At 43.1% G+C, this 19437-nt stretch overlaps 1 protein-coding gene across 3 annotated transcripts; it reads right to left on the bottom strand.

Annotated features, from left to right (window-relative positions):
* Positions 1 to 101: 101 nt before the first annotated feature.
* Positions 102 to 18066, bottom strand: LOC144742001 (beta-hexosaminidase subunit beta-like). 3 transcript variants are annotated; one of them, XM_078624508.1, is made up of 14 exons: positions 17810 to 18065; positions 15202 to 15409; positions 14452 to 14517; positions 14000 to 14046; positions 13415 to 13525; positions 12829 to 12930; positions 12212 to 12344; positions 11728 to 11908; positions 10777 to 10863; positions 10485 to 10557; positions 9799 to 9973; positions 5900 to 5990; positions 4970 to 5074; positions 102 to 2218 (listed from the first exon to the last, which is right to left on the bottom strand). In XM_078624508.1, the coding sequence occupies exons 1-14, from the start codon at positions 18041 to 18043 to the stop codon at positions 2170 to 2172; spliced, it is 1662 nt and encodes a 553-aa protein (XP_078480634.1). In that variant the 5' UTR covers positions 18044 to 18065; the 3' UTR covers positions 102 to 2169. The 3 variants fall into 3 exon arrangements, 2 of the variants coding, with proteins under 2 accessions (XP_078480634.1, XP_078480626.1); XM_078624500.1 differs by lacking the exon at positions 9799 to 9973 and adding an exon at positions 7807 to 7987 and having other exon boundaries at positions 17810 to 18064; XR_013590053.1 differs by lacking the exon at positions 102 to 2218 and adding an exon at positions 7807 to 7987 and having other exon boundaries at positions 5052 to 5074; positions 17810 to 18066.
* Between the last annotated feature and the right edge of the window lie 1371 nt (positions 18067 to 19437).

Genomic DNA, 19437 nt, shown 5'->3' with positions numbered 1-19437 from the left:
TTATTGATAATAACTTTTCAAATAGCATCAACTGTGGGTTGCAATTTACATAAAATATTTAAAAATCATGCATTCCACTCAATAAAACACCATCAGTTCAGTTGGGTGCATGTCAATTTTATTTTCGTACAAATTCCATGAGAAAAATCAAATGACAAAAAATATGATGCTAAAAAGCTGTCATCTCAGAGGCTTCCCAACCACTGCAAATCAAAAGTCACATTCCACCTCTGAATATAAAATACATTCATTACCCAAAAGCCAGGACAAGGGAACCCCCGAAAAGAAATTAAACTACACACATGAATACGTATCATGCATAACATTGCCGCTTTATTTCAATGTCAATGGTGTTGCATTTCCTATGGATGAGGCGCCAACTCTGTTTTAAGAGACGGTGCTGTCTGCTTATATGACCGCCTGATTGGTTAACAGCACAATCACGTGCTGCCAATTGCATCCACAGAAAAACAGCACTTTGTATTCAAGCCCCAGGATCGGTCGATTTTTATCACGCGTCTTGGTGCACGTTACTGCACAAGCACGTCTGCCAACGATTCGTCCCCTCTCCTTGTGAACATTGTTGCGCGACGGACAATAAGGTTGACTTCTCTTGCGGAAAGGCTTTTTTTTTTAAAGAGAATCCTGAATACTTGACGCCATTATCTTGTTGCAGACAGATGACATAACAGGTCATGGATGGGAAGGAGATTATGGATCCTACGTTGTGCACCCTCTTTTAACAGTGCAGACATGTCCCAGTGCACGAATTCTCAGTTGGAGGGTAGATGAGCAACTGCATCATAGCTCTTCCCTTGCACATCTCAGAATCGGCACTACAACTTGTGATTATTTTCTACAAAAGGCACATCTCATCTCTTAAGGCTTGGGCTCATAAATGTCCATACATTTGTTGACAGTCTGCATGTGTATATATACTGTAAACAGTAAATACATCTTTCCTAATAAAATACACTAAAAAAATGGAGTTGGCAAACCGTATTTGCTCTCCAGAGTGCAAATTAATAAACGGGTAAAACACTCAAGGAAAAAAAGCATCACAGAATCGTAAGCCAGAAGCAAAAAAAATCCACCCACCTCACTTATAAGCAGCCACCACAAATAATTCCCTGGAACATGTGCTTGCATGTCAACAGTCCACTTTTTGTAAATTACCACCACAAAACAGTGGCTTCATGCAGGTAAATGCGTCGAGGTTCAACACGCTCCTGGCGTGGCTGAGAGAACACCACTAGCTCGTTAATTATCGCAGTGCATTTGTGATCGCAGTGACAAGTGTGCGTGTTAGTTTTATTAATTTCTAGTATTCATAGGCATGTTGCACGAATGCTCATCTCAAGCAGTTGAACGGACTTCCTCGTGCTAGGATCGAGTCATTTGGGTTTGTTGGTTTTGAATAGCTGGCCACATGCCAAGGAACCTGCATTGTTGGTCAGAGCTGCAAATCACACGATGCAATGCAGCATCCTCAAATGGTTACAACACTATGGTTTAAGACGTGCATCCAAGGGCACCACTACACATATGCATACGTGAATCAGAAAACAACAAAATCAACTGTATTTCAAAAACTTAAGTGGTCAGCATGTGGCAAGCTGACAACATTTAAAGATTGCTCCAAAAACTACAAACCTCAGGTTAGAGCAACAGGAATTATTTGTACTATGCAACAGCTCCAAGAGACAAAGTTTAAAGAAATCAATTTAAAACAAAAAAAGATGCATTAATCTTTCAGGAGTGTTCCTTAATAACTGGTCTATATAACCATAGACCATGCTTTATGACCCAATTGCTGGATGAAAAACACAGTACAAACAGATCGTTTGTAAAGCATAATCTGATTTCATGGTACTTGTGTAAATGCACACTTGCATTTAACAAATCCTGCAGAGGGTATAGGCGGACACAAAAGCACATTAAATGAAAACAAGAAAGAAAACATCGTATATAACAAAGAGAGCCATTCAATGACAAACACCAATCCCTGGCTGAGAAATTCCAATTCACAATAACCGTTGTGACCGTGCAGCTCTCAAGGGTGGCACGGTGATTACCGAATGATGGTACACGAGGGACATGTATTGACGTGCAGATTGAAGAGTGATTTAGCTTCCCTGGGCTGGCATCCCTGGTTCGTCCGGTGCACGGTTAAATGTCGCAAAAGCCCACAAACAGGGGCTGGGCTGCTATTCCACGCCTGCACGCGTCACACACATACACACGTACACATACAGCTGTTGGCAATCCAATGCTGGCTGAGGGTCTCTCCATGCCACGTGGGTTGTAGGGGGTTCTTTAAACCACACTTCATCATGCTGTTCAGTGTGGATTGATAGCAGGCCAGATTAGGAGTGGGAGCATAGACACACAATACAACAATATAATTTGCTGCACCATCCTCTGCTGCATACAACGTAGCAGTTGCAAAAGTTAATACCTATTTGCACTTGATAAGTCACTCTTTCAAGTACAATACAGGCTTAAATATGCTTATCTTCAGGAGGTTAGACACATTCTGGGTTATGGTCATTAGGCACAGAACCTACCGTGACACTGATCGCACACTATGGTACAATCCCAGAAATCCATGGTTGATTCCTGATATTCACCAATGCCAGTGGCAAGTAATTCCATGTACATATTCAGGACATCCTCAAGAGTGTCAAGACCTTTTCAAGAGGGTCTTTGCATTGAAATGTTTGGCCAATTTAGAGTTTGTTTTGCTTGTTAGAGGAAACAAGAATACAAGGAGAAACCCCGTGCATCATAAGGGCTGGTACTCAAAGATACAAAGTCGGAGTTCATGAACACATTTGCTGTACTGCCATAACCAGCCCAGTAGGTTCGAGTTTTGCACAAATGTACAATTCAACAACCCTTGCCTGCACAGTGCTGGATTTCTGGAGTGCCACCACGCTAAGCCAAGCAGCATCTCAACATGGCATGGTCCTAGTGTTCATTAAGTCTAAAAAGAGCATGTGATCTAGCGCACGGTGCCATCAGCACTGGCAAAAATTGTGCCAACCTCACCACCCTTGCGATTCGCCGACCTTGAGAGCTTTAACTGTGTAGCTGCTCGCTAACAGGACTTTTAAACTAAAATGGGAGAGATTTATCTTTGTTCGAAACAAAACCATGTACGTTTGAAGATCAAAATTAACTGGGTAAAAAAATTTCTTCTTCGAAATATGTACAGACTCCCAGGTTGATACATTCTGCATGTTTAGATCTTATTTCTTGCATGCAAATGTTTCAACTTTAGGGGGGGGGAGGTGGGTTCTAATTGATGCACTCAAGCTGTAGTGTTGAGTGACTACCAGTGGAGTGTAAGTATTTATTGTAAATTATTATTCACGTTTGCATTGGCAGTATTGCCCAGTTCTTATTTACCTTAATCTAGTTAGGCATGGGAAATGTTTTTCACTATATCCTGGCTTATTTGTTAGTCTCATGATGACTCGCCATAACGCCTAAGTGCTTTGTGACGATTGCTTCCCTGGGCAGCAATCAGTGTGTAATGGGTAGCACTGTACGTAATATAGATTAAGATTGAATACCCAAGCAAGAGAAAGCGTATGACAGGGTGCCTAGGGCTCATCTGGCAGTGTCTAAGAAGAGGTATTCCTGAGGTATACATGTCCGGCTGATCCAGGATATGTATGATGGAGGGAAAATGCATGTGCAAAGCAGCTGTGGGGTGTTGGAGAGCTTTCAAGTCAAAGCATGAGTGAAGCAACGTTCCGCGGTGAGTCCCTTCGTGTTCACCCTGGTGGTGGACACACTAACGAGAGATATTCAGAGGGAGCCCCCCTGGTGTATGCTGTTTACAGACGATATTGTGCTATGTGGTGACAGCAGAGGGGTAGTGGAATATTATTTGAAGATTGAAGCAAATGGGTTGAGGATCAGTCGGACAAAGACGGAGTACATGGTGGAAAATGTCAGTGGAAATAATGCAGGAGGATTGCTAATTTTAAGTGACCAGTTAACGAAGACAAACGAGTTTAAGTGCCTGGGTGGAACGATGTGTGCCGATGGATCATTGGAAGGAGCGATGAGAACAAGAAACAAGGGCTGGATCGCTGAAATGGCGAGAGACGATTGGTGTGGTGTGCGATAAGAGGGTCCCCAGTTTGGTTGAAGCAAAAAGTTGGTGAGGCTGGTGCTGATGTATGGGGCCGAGTGCTGGGTCACAAAAGAAAGAGGAAGAACCAAGCTATGGCAGTCACGGGGATGAGGATGTTGCGGTGGATGTTGGGTTTAACAAGAAAATGGTGATAAATGAAGTAGTGAGGAAGTGGTGCGACTGGACATTGTGGCCCGAGGAGTGGAAAGAGCGATAGTGCAGGACAGGATAGCATGGAGAAGGTTGGCAAGGACAGAGGACCCCACGAGTGGGACAAACGAATGGAAGAAGACCCAAGCCAGGATAAGAGTTAAATAAAAATGCCTAATATTGCTCGTGCAAACTCAATTAGTCACAGGTGAATGTGATAAAAAAATAAAGCCTTTTTTTTAGGTTTCCACATAAAGAGACACAGATCTCTTGCATAGCCTTTTATAGGCCGTTGGCACTATTGGCGAGCATCTTTCAAGGCCGGCACTTTCAGTTCGTCTGTCAGTTTAGGTAAGGGTCAGAGCCAAAATGCTCTTTTTCAACGGTGACCCAGGCAAAACAGCCGAGCATGCTCAGCGCACAAGGAGATGATTTGGCTCGCACCATGCCCTGCCACCATTATCTCCCCAGTGCTCATGCTTTACACACCACACCATAGGCAAGGCCCATGCCAAGTTACATATATCACTACTCACCGATGCCGGTTGTGTCTGGGAATCGAACTTGGGTCTCTGGGTTCGTAGTGCAGTGCATTAACCAGACACTAACACCCCCCCCCCCCCACACACACACACAAATCGCACAAGAACACACGCACGCACACATACGTACTGGACCATGCGGCAGCGGTGCTTTGCAAGTCTGCTGTAGGCGTCGTTCACATCAGTCACGCTCTTGTCGCTCCACAGGCGTTCGGCCACTGCGCTTGCACGGGGCCTGGGGAATCAATGCACGCACCACAAGTAAACAAAGTCAAAGACGCCACGTGTAGCCTACATAGGCTCTTTGGGAAAGTAAACACTCACAGTATTAAACATGCCACTCACTATGCACACACAAGCCAAGCACAAATATATTAACCACACACCCCTTGCATAGTAAAACACCAAGCACATAGGACACAAATGTGGCATGCATACACAAATGTATTAAACACACACAAGTTGTGTACACAGGTGATACATGCACAATCCACATGCTCATTCTACCATTCGCAAAGTCTGCAGGGAATGATTTTCACCAAATGCAAACAGTCCAATTTACACCTACATATGCTACGCAATGGACATTTGAGTCATATGTGCATCCCTATATATTGTGATAGCTAACACGTTTTAAATTTAAAGTTTGATATACGCTTGCAAAACATCAATGAAGCAGAGTAAAGCCCAGTGTTTACATATACAAATAAACATTTATGTGAAGATACTAATATTCTTTAGGTGTGTAATGATTCACCACCCCAGAGCATGAGTGAATTCTCACAATTCGGGGTTATAGTTAACAAATCTATTCATTTATACGGTTCCTCTTTTCTTCACTTTCGTTTGTAGAGTTACGTTCACTCCATTTGCCTAAATGTAACATTGGCACATCATGTGCATAATGTTAATGTACATCTTCATTAATTGCAAATAATACTCATTAGGCATAACACAATGCGTGTACTAAAAGCGAAAAACTATTTTTTGCATGGCGAACCGACGGACCTACGATTAGCATACAAACGAGTGCAAGGAGACCGCGCGAGTTTCTGCTCACCAGAGTCTGGGGGTCAGATTGGTGCCATCCACATACTCGCCCCACAGGCACGCCTCGCCTCCAACCACCAACTCCTTCTGCTTATCGGTTCCTGCGTTGGGATGGGAGGTGTGTGGCAGTGCGGAGGTAAATGTATGTAGACCTTCTTTCACACCACCGGTAGGAGTCAACCGTGCTAATCGGAGGTGCAGGGTAGTGAAAACAAACTAAACACAAAAAGCTGTTCTAAATAAAGGAGTTTTCAACTTAGATTTAAAAGTGCATAGCTCCCAGCGGCTTCTTACTATCGGAAGAGCGTTCCAGATGGCCGCAGAAGCGCATCTGAGAGCCCTTCTAAACTCAACATACAGGCAAATCTAATCCATTTACGACACCTACTCGCAACATGTAATACTCGGAAAGTTGTCTCCCCTCATTAATTACAATTCAAATGGGATTTTACTAACTTTGAGATACACTTTTAGGAGTGCCGAGTTACACTTGTTTTCTGTTGGACCTTTGAGGTGTCCATATCCATTAATTGGTGCAAATGCAGTGGGGTGATCTTCCTACGACAGAGAAACGTCCTTATAACGTTTCTGCTTTGAGCATTTTGACGTATATATAGCAGGAAATTTTTACAGTCACTAAAATTCCTCATGACCACAATTAGTAAAAGTTTCACAATTTAATATGTCCTACACTTAACAATCAAGTAGGTTGGTCTCCTGAAAAATGTTCTCAACGTTTCACTATATCTGTAAAGTGGCTCCCTGGCATTAACACAATTACATGAGGTTTGCCTTTAACATTTAAATAATTATTATTGGTTCTTTCGGTAAAGTCATGTAGAAGGGAAATAATAAAATGAAACAATAAATTCTCACGACGTTTCGATTGCAATACAAGCAATCATCATGTGTGAAGACCACAGCAAGAAAATGTTTTGATGATTGCTTGTGTTTTAATCGAAACGTCGTGAGAAGTTTATTTTTATTATTTTATTGTTTCCCTTCTACGTGACTTACCAAAAGAACCAAGAATATGAATCCCTGCAGTCACGAAAGCTTTAAATCGAAATTTAAATAATTGTTAACATTTCTTTAATTTACTATTAAGTTCTACACATGTGATTTTTGGATGCGTGTGCATGCATTTAGTTATGGGAGGCACTAACGCACACACAGACGAGCGCAGGTGTAGAGGCATGCATGCAATCACCAGGGCTGTTAACAGACCTCCAGCAGTCCTTGGCCCAATTGATCCAGTGGTTGCCCCTGCTGATGGTCTATGCCTAGAGTAGAAATTTCAATATCCAGAGCTACAGCCTTCTTTTATTAAAATACGTGCCTCAGCACAGATCTCCTTGCCAAGCCTCACCTCTGTCATTTTACTGTCCACGAAAGATGTCATGCAAGGAAAACGCGATGTGAAGGAGGCAAATGGCAGAAAGCATTAATGGCAGCAAGCGAGGAAAGGAAAAGAAAAGGTTTGATTAAAGGTAAGATGTAAATTATGGTCTTATAATGACAGTTTATCATGCACAGAGGGCATCAAGAAAAGCCCAAGGGTCTTAGAAAAGGATACGCAAGCACGTTGCCCGAGGTCTATTAAAGCTTAATAGCCAAAGCAAGAGCACAAGCCGCCTGGAGATCATGCAGTCCTTGGGCCCAGATTTGCCAACACCATCGGAGGTGGTATAAGTTATATGAAAACCTCTATCAAAGCATAAAAGATTATGGGTTGTCATAATCATTAAAATCGTTACCACATGTTGAAAAACTTGATCAAGTGGCTTGGTAAAAGTTTTTCTCCCACTAACGTTCTGCCAGCTTGGATGATAATGGTAATTCATACTCTGGATCGCAGCTCAAATTTCGGTCGGCGGACGTCGCCCACCGATGCCGGGAGAATCTAAGGGGACGCACCGTTGAAGTCGAGTGGCTCGACGATGTAATATTTGGTCCAGTCCTGCCCATAAGCGATTGAGTTGATATACCACGGCGCTGACAGCAACGTGGAGAATCCTGCCGCTGTCACTTCCGCCATCTCTTGCTTGTAGCGTTCCGCCATGAACTTCCACACGTGCACCACTGTGTCCGGCTTCAACTGCAAGTGTAGCACAGTGTAGAGCGGAAGGATGGGCGCGTGGGGCAAACGGGATGGACTGGAGTTCTTCGGGCATGGACTTGAGTTACAAGGAGGGATGAACCAAAGATCTTGGAGAGTGGCATTGAATAGTGGATTGAAAGGTGAAGTTTATACAGAGAAGGGTTAGAAGAGAGTTTGTATTTACATGAAAGAAAGTGTAAATGTTGGGATTTTAATGCTCAGAGAGAGAAGATGGAGGTTAACAAACCTCAGTCCTGAAGCTGATTGTAGAGTATTTAAAAATTATAAAGACCGTAATCGGAGAAAAGTATCCTTGAGCTGGACCTCAAAGTAGGCCCACTACTTAATCCTAGCTGCATGTTACTGTGTAACAGTAAACAACGTCTGTAGAAACCAGATCTCCGCCTATTGCCCTGCCTGCCTGAACTGCATCCTGCGAACATGCAACTGGGTCGCTTCCCATTTGAGCCACACATCTGCTGGGTTGAGAGCCAGCGATTTCATTGACTGCACGCATGACCTCTACACTCGCACAACCTCACGCCAAGTGTGAAGTTAAGGAAAATATCTTTCGTCCATAAACATTTTTTTAAGAGCTTGCCCAATGGGGAACATGGACATCAAGTTGTCTGCATAGTGAACACCACATTACTGATTGAATCTTGACTTAAAGCTATCGTGACTGCAGGAATTCATATTCTTTGGGTCTTTTGGTAAAGTCATGTAGATAGGTTCAATGAAAATAACAAAAAACTACGAAAAGGGAAAAGCACCACCCCCCTTTTCCTGATGACGACCGCTTGTGTTGCGGTCGAAACGTCGTAGTTGTTATTTTCTTTGAACTTATCTACGTAACTTTAGAAAAAGACCCAAAGAAAACATTACGGATTGGTTCGTGTGAATTCTCAGAAGAGATTCATCCATGTGGAAACAGTGGTATTTTGGCATAAGTGATGCAATTTAAAACTAAATGTTTTAGTCTGGAGCTGCAAAGTTTGTCAATCTAAGTTGAAGTTGGCCGATAACATCGTCACTTACAACTGCACTGAACCATACGATATAGAAGCCTCGACTCATTCAGGTGCCTTGTATTGGTTTCCAAATTGTTGGTCAACTATTAAAACAAACTAACCCTACAAATTAAGAAAACAATTGTTGACATTTGTAGTCATTAAATCGGTTTACTGAAAAAATATATACATTCATGGTGCATTATATACCTAAGCTTTTACTTGCTGCTCAAATGTAAAAACTACAGCAAATAATATATATTATTAAATTCGTATTAAAATGTAAGACAAACCACATGCCGTTTAAAGTTTAACATACTTCACGATTGTGCTTGTTTTTGCTCTCGTAAAATTAACTGGAACTGTGATAAATAATGCAGACATTTTCAATTTAATCCGGAAATGTTTTTTTTGCTTTTTCTGCATTGGACAACCAGTTTTTTGTTTTCATCTTCTTGGTTCTTTCGGTAAAGTCACGTAGAAGGGAAGTAATAAAATAATAAAAATAAAACATAATAAAACAATTCTCACACTTTTATTTTTATTATTTTATTACTTCCCTTCTACGTGACTTTACCGAAAGAACCAAGAAGATGAATCCCTGCAGTCACGAAAGCTTTAAATCGGAGTTTTTTGTTTGTTGCGGTTGCACCCGATTCAAGAGCCGAACGGCTCACAGGGCTATACCAAATAAATGAACTTGAACCAGTTGCATCGCAGACCCTACACCACTATTAATTCCACTCTATACGTGGGGGGGGGGGGGGGGCAAGCGGCCCAAGGGCCGACGCAACCGACCGACAAACTTAAGCGGCTCCACGGAGTAGTAGTTGCGCCAGTCTTGGCCGTAGCTGATGACGTCCAGGTACCAAGGCGCAGACAAGATGACGGGGTAGCCTGCGTCCGTCACGGTCCACAGCTCGCCTGTGTAGTTATCGTTCTTCCATACCCCCACCACCGTGTCGGGCTTTAGCTGGAAAACGACGGAGCCCGTGGGCGATGCATCAGCACGTCTCCCCCCTCTGTCGCTCGTGCCTTTTGCTGCCCCCGCCCCACTCTAGCGAATTACTGAAAGCCTGCGGGACTGCCAATATTTTACTTTCATTCTCCTCCATTTGTGTATTGGGGGACTAATACCTAACAGTGCTGCTTAATGACGTGAAATACTTACAAAATCTAATTATTTGTCGTTTTGAGAAAGGTCCTGTTGGATGTAAAGACAGATTCCATTTCGAGTTTATGCCTTGTGAGGAAAAGAGTACCAAGAAAAACCTGCATGAGAGAATTAACTGTGCATATTGTGCCTGCCCATAGACCTATTTTCTGTAATGTTCACTCACTGTCCCTTAACTGAGATGGTACCTCTTATGAATGTGAATAAAAAGGTGGTAAGTGGGAAAGGAAAGTGTTTTACAAATGCGATAGAAGAAAACAAAAAGCAACCGTTACCAGCAGTAGACAAAGCTACAGCCCCATGTGCGTACCTTGACACCATTGTCAAACACCTCCTGCCACACCATGTAGCCTTTTTTGTACGAGGCCACGATGTCCAGAATTCTATTAAAGGATAAAATATATATATATAAAACAAGGATTCCAAATCACAAGTACATTATATACATCTTGCAAACGTTGCCGACTACATGAACTGCACAAGTGGACACAATCTAAATCCATAAGTGCATTATTTAAGATGATTGTTGTTACAAGAGACCAACCCATTTATTAGTGCTGAATGAATTTGAGATGTTTAGGCTGCCAGGGCTCTTTGCTTACTGTTGAATGTAGTAGGACTCCAACTTCTTGTAATCCTTTCCAAAAGACATCTTCTCCATGAAAGATGTGATATCTGGGTTTGATTGCCTGTGAGCAAGATAACTGCAGCATTAACTACAAAATCAACCACATGGAAAACTATATTTTCAAGGGATGAGAGGGCACATGAATCAACAAACATCCAACAACCACTTACCAGCTTGTTAGTTTACAGTTAATTGCTGAAACTGTCAAAGCTGAAAATACCAAATAAAAAATTACCCCCAAAATTTTATTTTGATACTAAAACGAGCAGCCTGCATGTCCTTTGGACATGACCATCCATCTGTCCATCCCTCCAGCCAGCAAACTTTTTCCGAACATAGCGGGCCGCACATCCTATGGCCATGATAGTCTCTCCCCTCCCATCAGCCAAACATTTTAGCGAATATAGTAAGATAGTATGGATAATATATCCCGCGCATTTGCACGGGATACAGAGCTAAGGGGGTGGCATGAAATTGGCGCGACGCACGAACCCGGCTCAGCGCTGTGGGGTGCAGGCAACTTCATTAACAGAGGTACGCGGTGACATCGCCACCGCGCACGAGAACTTGCCGTCTGCCAGGAATCCAGCCAGGCAGCCAGCCAACAGCTCAATGTGATCTCACTTGGAAAGAACAGCTATTGCTAAACAATTTTTTGTTTCATCAGGTAAAGCCCACCGAGCTCTCTTTTTCAGAAGCAACCTGGCCATAAATGATAGCTCAACGAAGTGGCGTATCACGTGGAAATTTAAAGCATGTCAAATACTCTAAATGCATGTTGATTATAATTATATTAACTAATAATGAGAATATTAATAGTTATAACAACCAGAGAAAAGCAGAGTTAGACCGACCAAAACCAAGCTGCGCCTAGTAACATTGTACTCGGGGTCTTCCCCTCACTACTCAAACAAGAGGCTCTCACCAGCAGCTGAAGCTGACCTCATCACCTCCAAGGTGGATATAATGGTCCGGGAAAACATTGGCGATCTCGTTGAAGAGCTTTTTCATGAAGTCATAGGTAGAGTTGGTCACAGGATGCACGGGACCAAATAAGCCGGAAGGCTCCTTGCCATTGTAGCAGGGAGTCAGGAGGTTTGGCTCACCTGGGGAAAAAAAAATTACACAATTGTGAATTCAAACGAAATAAGGAGAATGACCAAAAATGTAAGTGCTATAGAAATAGCCCATTCTAAAAAGCCAACACATGAAAGAAACACACCCCAAAACCAACTCACTTTACCACCCCTCCCCTCCACAGTTCAAATGAGCTCAAACTTTCAAATCCCATTTATGCACTTTATGCACTAACAACTGTAATTGGTCACATCCGTTTAATGTCACCATTCATGATAATGGACCTAGTGAATATAATAGTAACACACACACGTTCATACACACTTGCATACCTTTCCCCCAGGACTGAGTGTGGCCGGGGGTGTCAAACTCGGGAATGACGCGAATTCCTCGTTCACGAGCATACCATAACACAGCTCCTACATCCGTCTCGGTGTAGATAGCCCTGGATGGGTCGTATGCCCCCTGAAAGAGTCACAATGGCATAGAGTTTTGGCTTGAGAAAGGGGGGCTGACCATTTAAAATAAACTCAAGCGGCAAAATATAGCTAAATCGGAGGTGGCTAGATCACTCAGGGATAGCATCCGTGCCAGATAAATAAACCAATTTTATTCAGACGCTTGGTGCTAGTTAAGAAATGCCCATGATTAAATCCAGCTCATGTTTGTATTAACATGGTTATATCAACAGTCATTAATAGCTGCGTAAAAAAAACTATCAAACATTTGTTGTTAAACTCAATGTAACCTTTGTCAGCTATAATAGATAATTCAGCAGTTAACTAGATCGTAAAACAACTCAATGTGCTTGACTAAAGACTTCTATCTAGAACAGATAATTGAAGGCTGCCAGGAAAAAAGCATGTTATGGAGGCACTGATATACTGATAGCACAATCGCGATGTAGTTGATAAGAAGTACAATAATGCTCTTATCCATCTCATCTCACCTTTTCGCTGAGCTTGGGGAACGTCTGGCTTTGGTACGGGAATGACTGATCATCCACAATGTGCCAATGGAAGACGTTGAACTTGTTGTAGGCCATGGCATCCTGTGACGAAAAAGGAAATTAAATGGGCATGTAACGATTTGTCAGTTAAAAACGATGCTCACCCTCCAAAACATGCATGTAATCATTTAATAGTGTTATTTACAATAGGTTTAATTTACATCAAAATGTGATCCCCTTAGGAAACGTAAAAGAAAGCAATGAGACAAAAAATTTACTCAATAGACTTGTGACCCCACAATCGTAACAATTCAATGAACAAAACATGCTGGGGGGGCTGGAACTAAACTAGCATCAAAGAAAAACGTGTATAAAAAAAATTGGTAACGTGGCAACGGCATGCAAAAGGTTGTGTGAAGTCGTGCAACTTAGAGACACATAGCACCACAGACGCAGGCAGACAGTTTTCCACGCACCTCCAATTAACACGGTTGGCTATGTATGGTGTGTGAAATAAGTTCAACATACATAAATAGTTCTCACTCCACATTGTCACATCTATCGCCACACACACAGCATGACTCACCAATGTCTCAAGGATGACGATTAGAGGCAGGTAGTGACGCGATGTGTCCAGCAGCAGCCCGCGATGCCGGAACCGAGGGAAATCCACCACCTCAGTCTTGTTCATTAATATCTTATTGTGAAAAAAATACACATCATTAAACTAATGTCATGAATTGACAATGACACGATCAAGCATAACTTCTCAGAAGCTGGAATTTCCTACAACTCTTTCAAACTAAAAACAACGAAGTTCCACTTGCAATGTAAAACATGGTTTGTCACTTTGTTACAATAAAGACTGTGGGAGGAAAGCTACAATGTGTCGTTGTTTTCTCTTTTTATGGTACATGCACACGACTGCAAAATACACTGTGGCAAGAAGCCAACTGGTGGGTCATGACGAAAGCATAAACCGTTCCCTTGTTTGTGGAATCACAAGTCATGTTATTTGGCTTAACACAACAATTTGCTTAACCACAAGTAATGTCACATGTAGGCATCAAATGTTTATTTGGCTGAAATGTACATTTTGAAAGTAGAGTATACGGTGTTTTTGCTCCATGAGCAATTATTATTTCTCGAATTATGTGAATGTAGTCCTCACCCCATCATTGTCATCCCGGTAAGCCAGTTGGCTGAACGTCTCCAGACCTGTAGTGAATTATAAAACACCACAACCATAACCTTCAGCAAACAGCAAACAGAGCAGTGAGTTATGCTACAGATATTTTTATTATTATTTACTGCCCTTTATCAAACCATCTGTAAGATGAAGACCTTCCCATGCCATGTCGATCATGCCAGTTTGTAACTATACTTCACCAAGCCGGTCTTAACAAGCATGAATCCGCTTGTATTTTTAAGGGTGGAAAACCGACATCATATTCAAACTTAGAAAATTTACGTGGTTTCTTTGCAAATGGCAAAAGGGAACAATTTTTCATGGCAGATGGCATTGTTTTCCTTTACAAATAGGATTCATACATCAGCATTTGTCCACAATATATCACGTTTGCTCTGTGCTGTGAACGTACACAAACTCAGAAGCGGCCTCACCTCGGAGGGCCCCCCACACAGAGGGGGCCTGCAACAGAGACTCGCCCGCTTGCACGCTCAGCTCATCTGTCAGGACAGAGAGACACCTGTGAGATGGAAGAACTGCAATACAACTGACACATTCCAGGTAGGGCATTCCAAAGTAAACCTAACTATTTTATTTATCAGGTAAAGCCCAACGAGCTATTTTCTCTTTTTCAGAAGCAACCTGGCCACAAATAATAGCTCAACGAAGTTTATTATCACTTGGAAATGTATAGAAGCCAAATCATCTAAAAGCACGTTTGTAAATGTAGAGGGATAACCCGGAGGACCTGGAGAAAAATCCATGCAACCACGGGAAGAACATGCAAACTCCAAATACACAGGCATTAGGGTCGGGATGGAACCCACACACTCCTGCATACCAGGCGAGGGAGATAACATCTCACCACCGTGGCACCCCAAAGCCATATGATAAGCACACATATTCGATGTCTTTTAAAATTTAGTTTAATGCTCTGCATGTTCTCAATGGTGCGACTGTAAAATTATGCATCCCAGTACTCTGCCATTTACTTATCAACGAGCGTGCAGAAAATCACCGACCCGCAACGAGTGAGTAGAGAATAGTTGAACCAGTGTGCATGTATTCTAATACAGTTAATCTGAAAAATCAAGAAAATCCACCCACATTCTAAAAGGGTTAGCTGCATTATAAGGAACCGGTTCTTATTTTCACCACAACCAGCAAGAAAAAGGCTGCCTTACAGGACTCGTTTGAGTCGAGGCCGGGGAAGTCGTTGCAGTCGTTGTGGCTGCTCTGCACGAGAACGCTCAGTGAGGAGACCTCGCCGACGGCGCGTGTCTTCGTGGTGGGCTTGCGGTGAAGCTTGCTCGAGGCCCCCGGATAAGGCGATCCGCTGAAAATGATATTGTAGTAGCGGCGGAAGGCATCGTCGAGGACCTGGCATCCAACCTGTGTGTGGCATAGCGCAATGCACTGTTAAAAACCGAATTATTTTGTCTACAATGATACGCGATTACAGTTAAAAGTACCAATCAAGCGAACTGTTTTCAGAAACAGCTGGGGTATTTACAACCTCTTGCAGATGCGTATATTAAAAAAGAGCACCTTGCACAGCGAGTCATCCTCAATGAAGTCTGAGAGTGTCTTTACTTCAGATCCGCTTCTGCGGCCGTCCGGAATGCTCTTCCTTCCAATATTAGGAAGCAAATGGAGCCATGCACTTTTAAATTTAGATTGAAAACTCATTTCTGTAGAACTGCTTTTTGTGTTTAGTTTGTTGTCCTTTCCCCACACCTCCGATTAGCACAGTTGCCTACGTACAGTGCGAACGAAGATCAATCTACATACACATATGTATAGTATTACGGTGTAAATGTTTAAGTTGTTTAATAAAATGGACTCTGAGTTTCATGTACTGTATACATTTCTGAAAACTGAATGAAGCTTAATTTATTTTCAGCTTTCACAAAGTAATTTCTCATTTCCACGATACATTTCCCGAAATGTAATTTAGCTTCGTTGTAAGACACGAGATATGCAACTTAGCGCTCCTATTCAACAGACGCTAAGGTGCATGAAAGCACTTCTGCAAACTTATTGTACAGTACTGTACTATGATTTTGCCTACGGGGCTTTCCTCCAACCAATAAGGAACAAAACTACACGAGTGGGGTGGTCGGAGCAGCGGTTATGATCTCTGAACCTGGGAACCCAATCTCGCTTTAAGGGCACTATAACATCAGTGGACAGTTGTAGCGACTAGGTTCTGGCACACACTTAACCATCATGCACCAACCAGCGCGGTGAAGTATGCTCATACAAACCCTATGCCTGATACTCAATGTGACTTTCATAGATGTCCACTAGACAAATGTGAAAGAACTTCATAGCTCATCGGATTCCTCCAGTATAAATATGCAGATTCGGACTTTTAAAACCCGAAACCATCTTCATTTTTCCACCATCAGAAAAGAAAAAATGGAACAATATTCAGATAGTCGAATTTTTGGCCTATCCATGTTATCATAGTAATTATAATGATAATGTACAGAGCTCTTGGTCAATACTATTTTCTACGTCATGACGGCAGTGGAGGTTATATGACCATACTTGGCCACGTTGGTTAGTGCAGATTGAAGGTGGGGGTGTACAATATATAAAGTACAGCACAATGGATTACACAGCCTAAAACACCTGTTATGCATATAGTCGCCAAAAACAAATACTAGCCAGGCTCAAAAATTCTGCTTTGCTTCCGAGATCTGAGATGATCCGGCACATTCGAGAGCGAAAAATCAAAGACCACCCCCAGTTTCTAATCCTTTGAAAATGTAAAGGGGAAGTAGCCTAACAAGTGTGTACCAATCTAGATTTGAAGTTTTCGTGACTGCAGGGATCCATTCTCATTGGTTCTTTCGGTAAAGTAACGTAGATATAAAATAAATTAAATCACGACGTTTCGATTGCAACCACAAGCCATCATCATCAGGTGGGAAAACCACAGCAAGAAACATTTTGCTTAAGTGGGAGAGAGATACCGTGGTAAGAGGTTATATAGGTAAGAGAGGGGGGATGTAGCCTAAGCGTGTACCGTAAAGTCGCTCAGCGCAGCGAGTTACCAAGTGCCCCCCCCCCAAGCCTTTCGTGCTGGACACAGGAAAGTAAATGGGCGTATAAAAGTGCCGTGGTAGTGAACTATGACTTAAAGTGTACAATAGTGTACTGTAATATAAAGTTCTAAACTGCAGTGGAATGTTATACGGGGTGCTTGCAAAATATTAACACTTATAATGGGACTATCGTTTTTAACGGAAAAAGAACGGATAATACACTGGAACATGATAACAAATGTATATTAATAGCTTCTAAATGTCAGTCTCCACTTGATCGTCATCATTGTTAACACATGCCTGGAATCTTCTTCAGGTGGTCTCCAGAGCCCGGAGGCACATTACTTGTGGCATTGTTGCAAATTATCATTAGTGTTAAAAAAAATTGGCAGCACCCTGTAAATCTATTTAAAGCTCCAAATCGTGTTAACTACGTAGTGTTTCCATACTCTTTGATTATTTCGGTAAAGTCACGTAGGTACAAAATACATTGCCCGTCATCAGGATGGAAACAACCACATCAATAAACAATGGTTGAATTTTTATTTTCCCCACTTCATAAATTGATCATTGCTGACGACGGCCACTTACGTTTCGCCCGAAACGTCGTATTTACATTTACGTTCTACCTACGTGACTTTACCGAAAGAACCAAAGAGTATAGATCCCTGCAGTCACGAAACCTTCAACCCTACGTAGTGTGTTTGTTATCAACGCCGGGTATATATCACGGCAGGACCTGCGCGCTGGAGGCCGGGTCGTGCTCCAGGCGGAAGTGGTCGTGGCTCAGCTGCAGCGCAGTCGCGGACGAGCGCAGAAGCTGCGGCAGCGGCCACACGGAGCCGAAGGGCGAATCCCCCCGCGGGGGCTTCTCCAGCCAATCTTCAGCCACCACCGTCTCGCCGGCAGCCACATGGGCAAGCAGCAGCAGGGGCAGTAGCAGCAGCGTCCGCACAGCAGCAGCAGCGGCCATGGCTTCCTGTTGAGTGCAAGCGGAGGGGTCGCCGCGCCCCCCATTTTATACCTCGAGCTAGCGAGGGTGTCACGTGGTGCGTCACGTGCACTTGTAAAGTAAAGACAAAGACTCCCCACCCACACCCCTGTGTATAGCCTTCACCGACTGTTGGGGCAAGTGCTGTTTTAGTTGGGGCAAGTGCTGTTTTAGTTGGGCTAAGTGCTGTTTTAGTTGGGGCAAGTGCTGTTTTAGTTGGGGCAAGTGCTGTTTTAGCTGGAGCAAGTGCTGTTTTAGCTGGGGCAAGTTCTGTCTTAGTTGGGGTAAGTGCTGTTTTAGCTGGGGCAAGTGCTGTTTTAGTTGGGGCAAGTGCTGTTTTAGCTGGGGCAAGTGCTGTTTTAGCTGGGGTAAGTGCTGTCTTAGTTGGGGTAAGTGCTGTTTTAGCTGGGGCAAGTGCTGTTTTAGCTGGGGCAAGTGCTGTTTTAGCTGGGGTAAGTGCTGTCTTAGCTGGAGCAAGTGCTGTTTTAGAGGTTGGCTGTGTGGTGGGGGGGGTCGTAGTGCACAGAACGACTTAGTAGGCCCTTGCAAGTGAATGTCGGTGGGAGAAAACTCCAGAGGTTGCGCTGTCAGCTCCTCTGGAACCGAACTCGTTCGTAAGTAGAGGAGCCCCCCCCCCTGCTGTGGTGGTCACGTGACACCGGCAGGTCACGTGAATGTTTACCCCCCCGGCACCCGCCACCACTCGTGACGAGCCACGTGATGTTGTTTTAAATCCCCCCCCCTTCCTCCCCCCGACGCGTCACGTGACGCCGGGTCTCGTGATCACCAACGGCTCGCGGGTGACGTCACCGCACGTCAATTTAAAAAAAAATCATTTTTACCGTGCTGTGCTAAACAGGCATTTTCATGCACTCACTTTTATATTTAGTACTGTGTATATATACACACCCATTAAAATAATATATGCCAGGTTCTAATTGAATTCGCCAATGCATACTCATACTTGTCAACCCCTTATTCCACACCAATTCTCAACGTTCATTCTACAAAGTCTCATCATAACGAAGAAACACAAACAAATAAAGAAAACATTTTTCCCTATTAAAACGGTTGTACGCCGCATAGACCTGAAAACTCAATTTCTCTGTACAAGAATACTTACCTACTCTACGGTGCCAGGCTTTGGCCACAAACGAATCATGTCCAGCAGAGGGCATCTCTGGTGTGACCAAGCCTGATGTAGGAGCCACGTCGTTAATCGCTGTATGAGTGGCTTTTAAGATTGGAAATTGGGTCATGAAAAAAACATTTCACAATGTAAGCGTCAGACCCCATGGTGTAAAGTGTATTTTCCAACGCGTATCCACTCTGATTTCTTGGCCTCTAAAGTGATATGAAGGGCCTTTTCCCAACAC

This window comes from Lampetra planeri, chromosome 3, assembly GCF_965212315.1.
Source record: "Lampetra planeri chromosome 3, kcLamPlan1.2.h2, whole genome shotgun sequence".
Lineage (NCBI taxonomy): Eukaryota > Metazoa > Chordata > Hyperoartia > Petromyzontiformes > Petromyzontidae > Lampetra > Lampetra planeri.
Note: the sequence above shows the minus strand (reverse complement) of the source record. Positions and strands in the feature narration are given on the sequence as shown.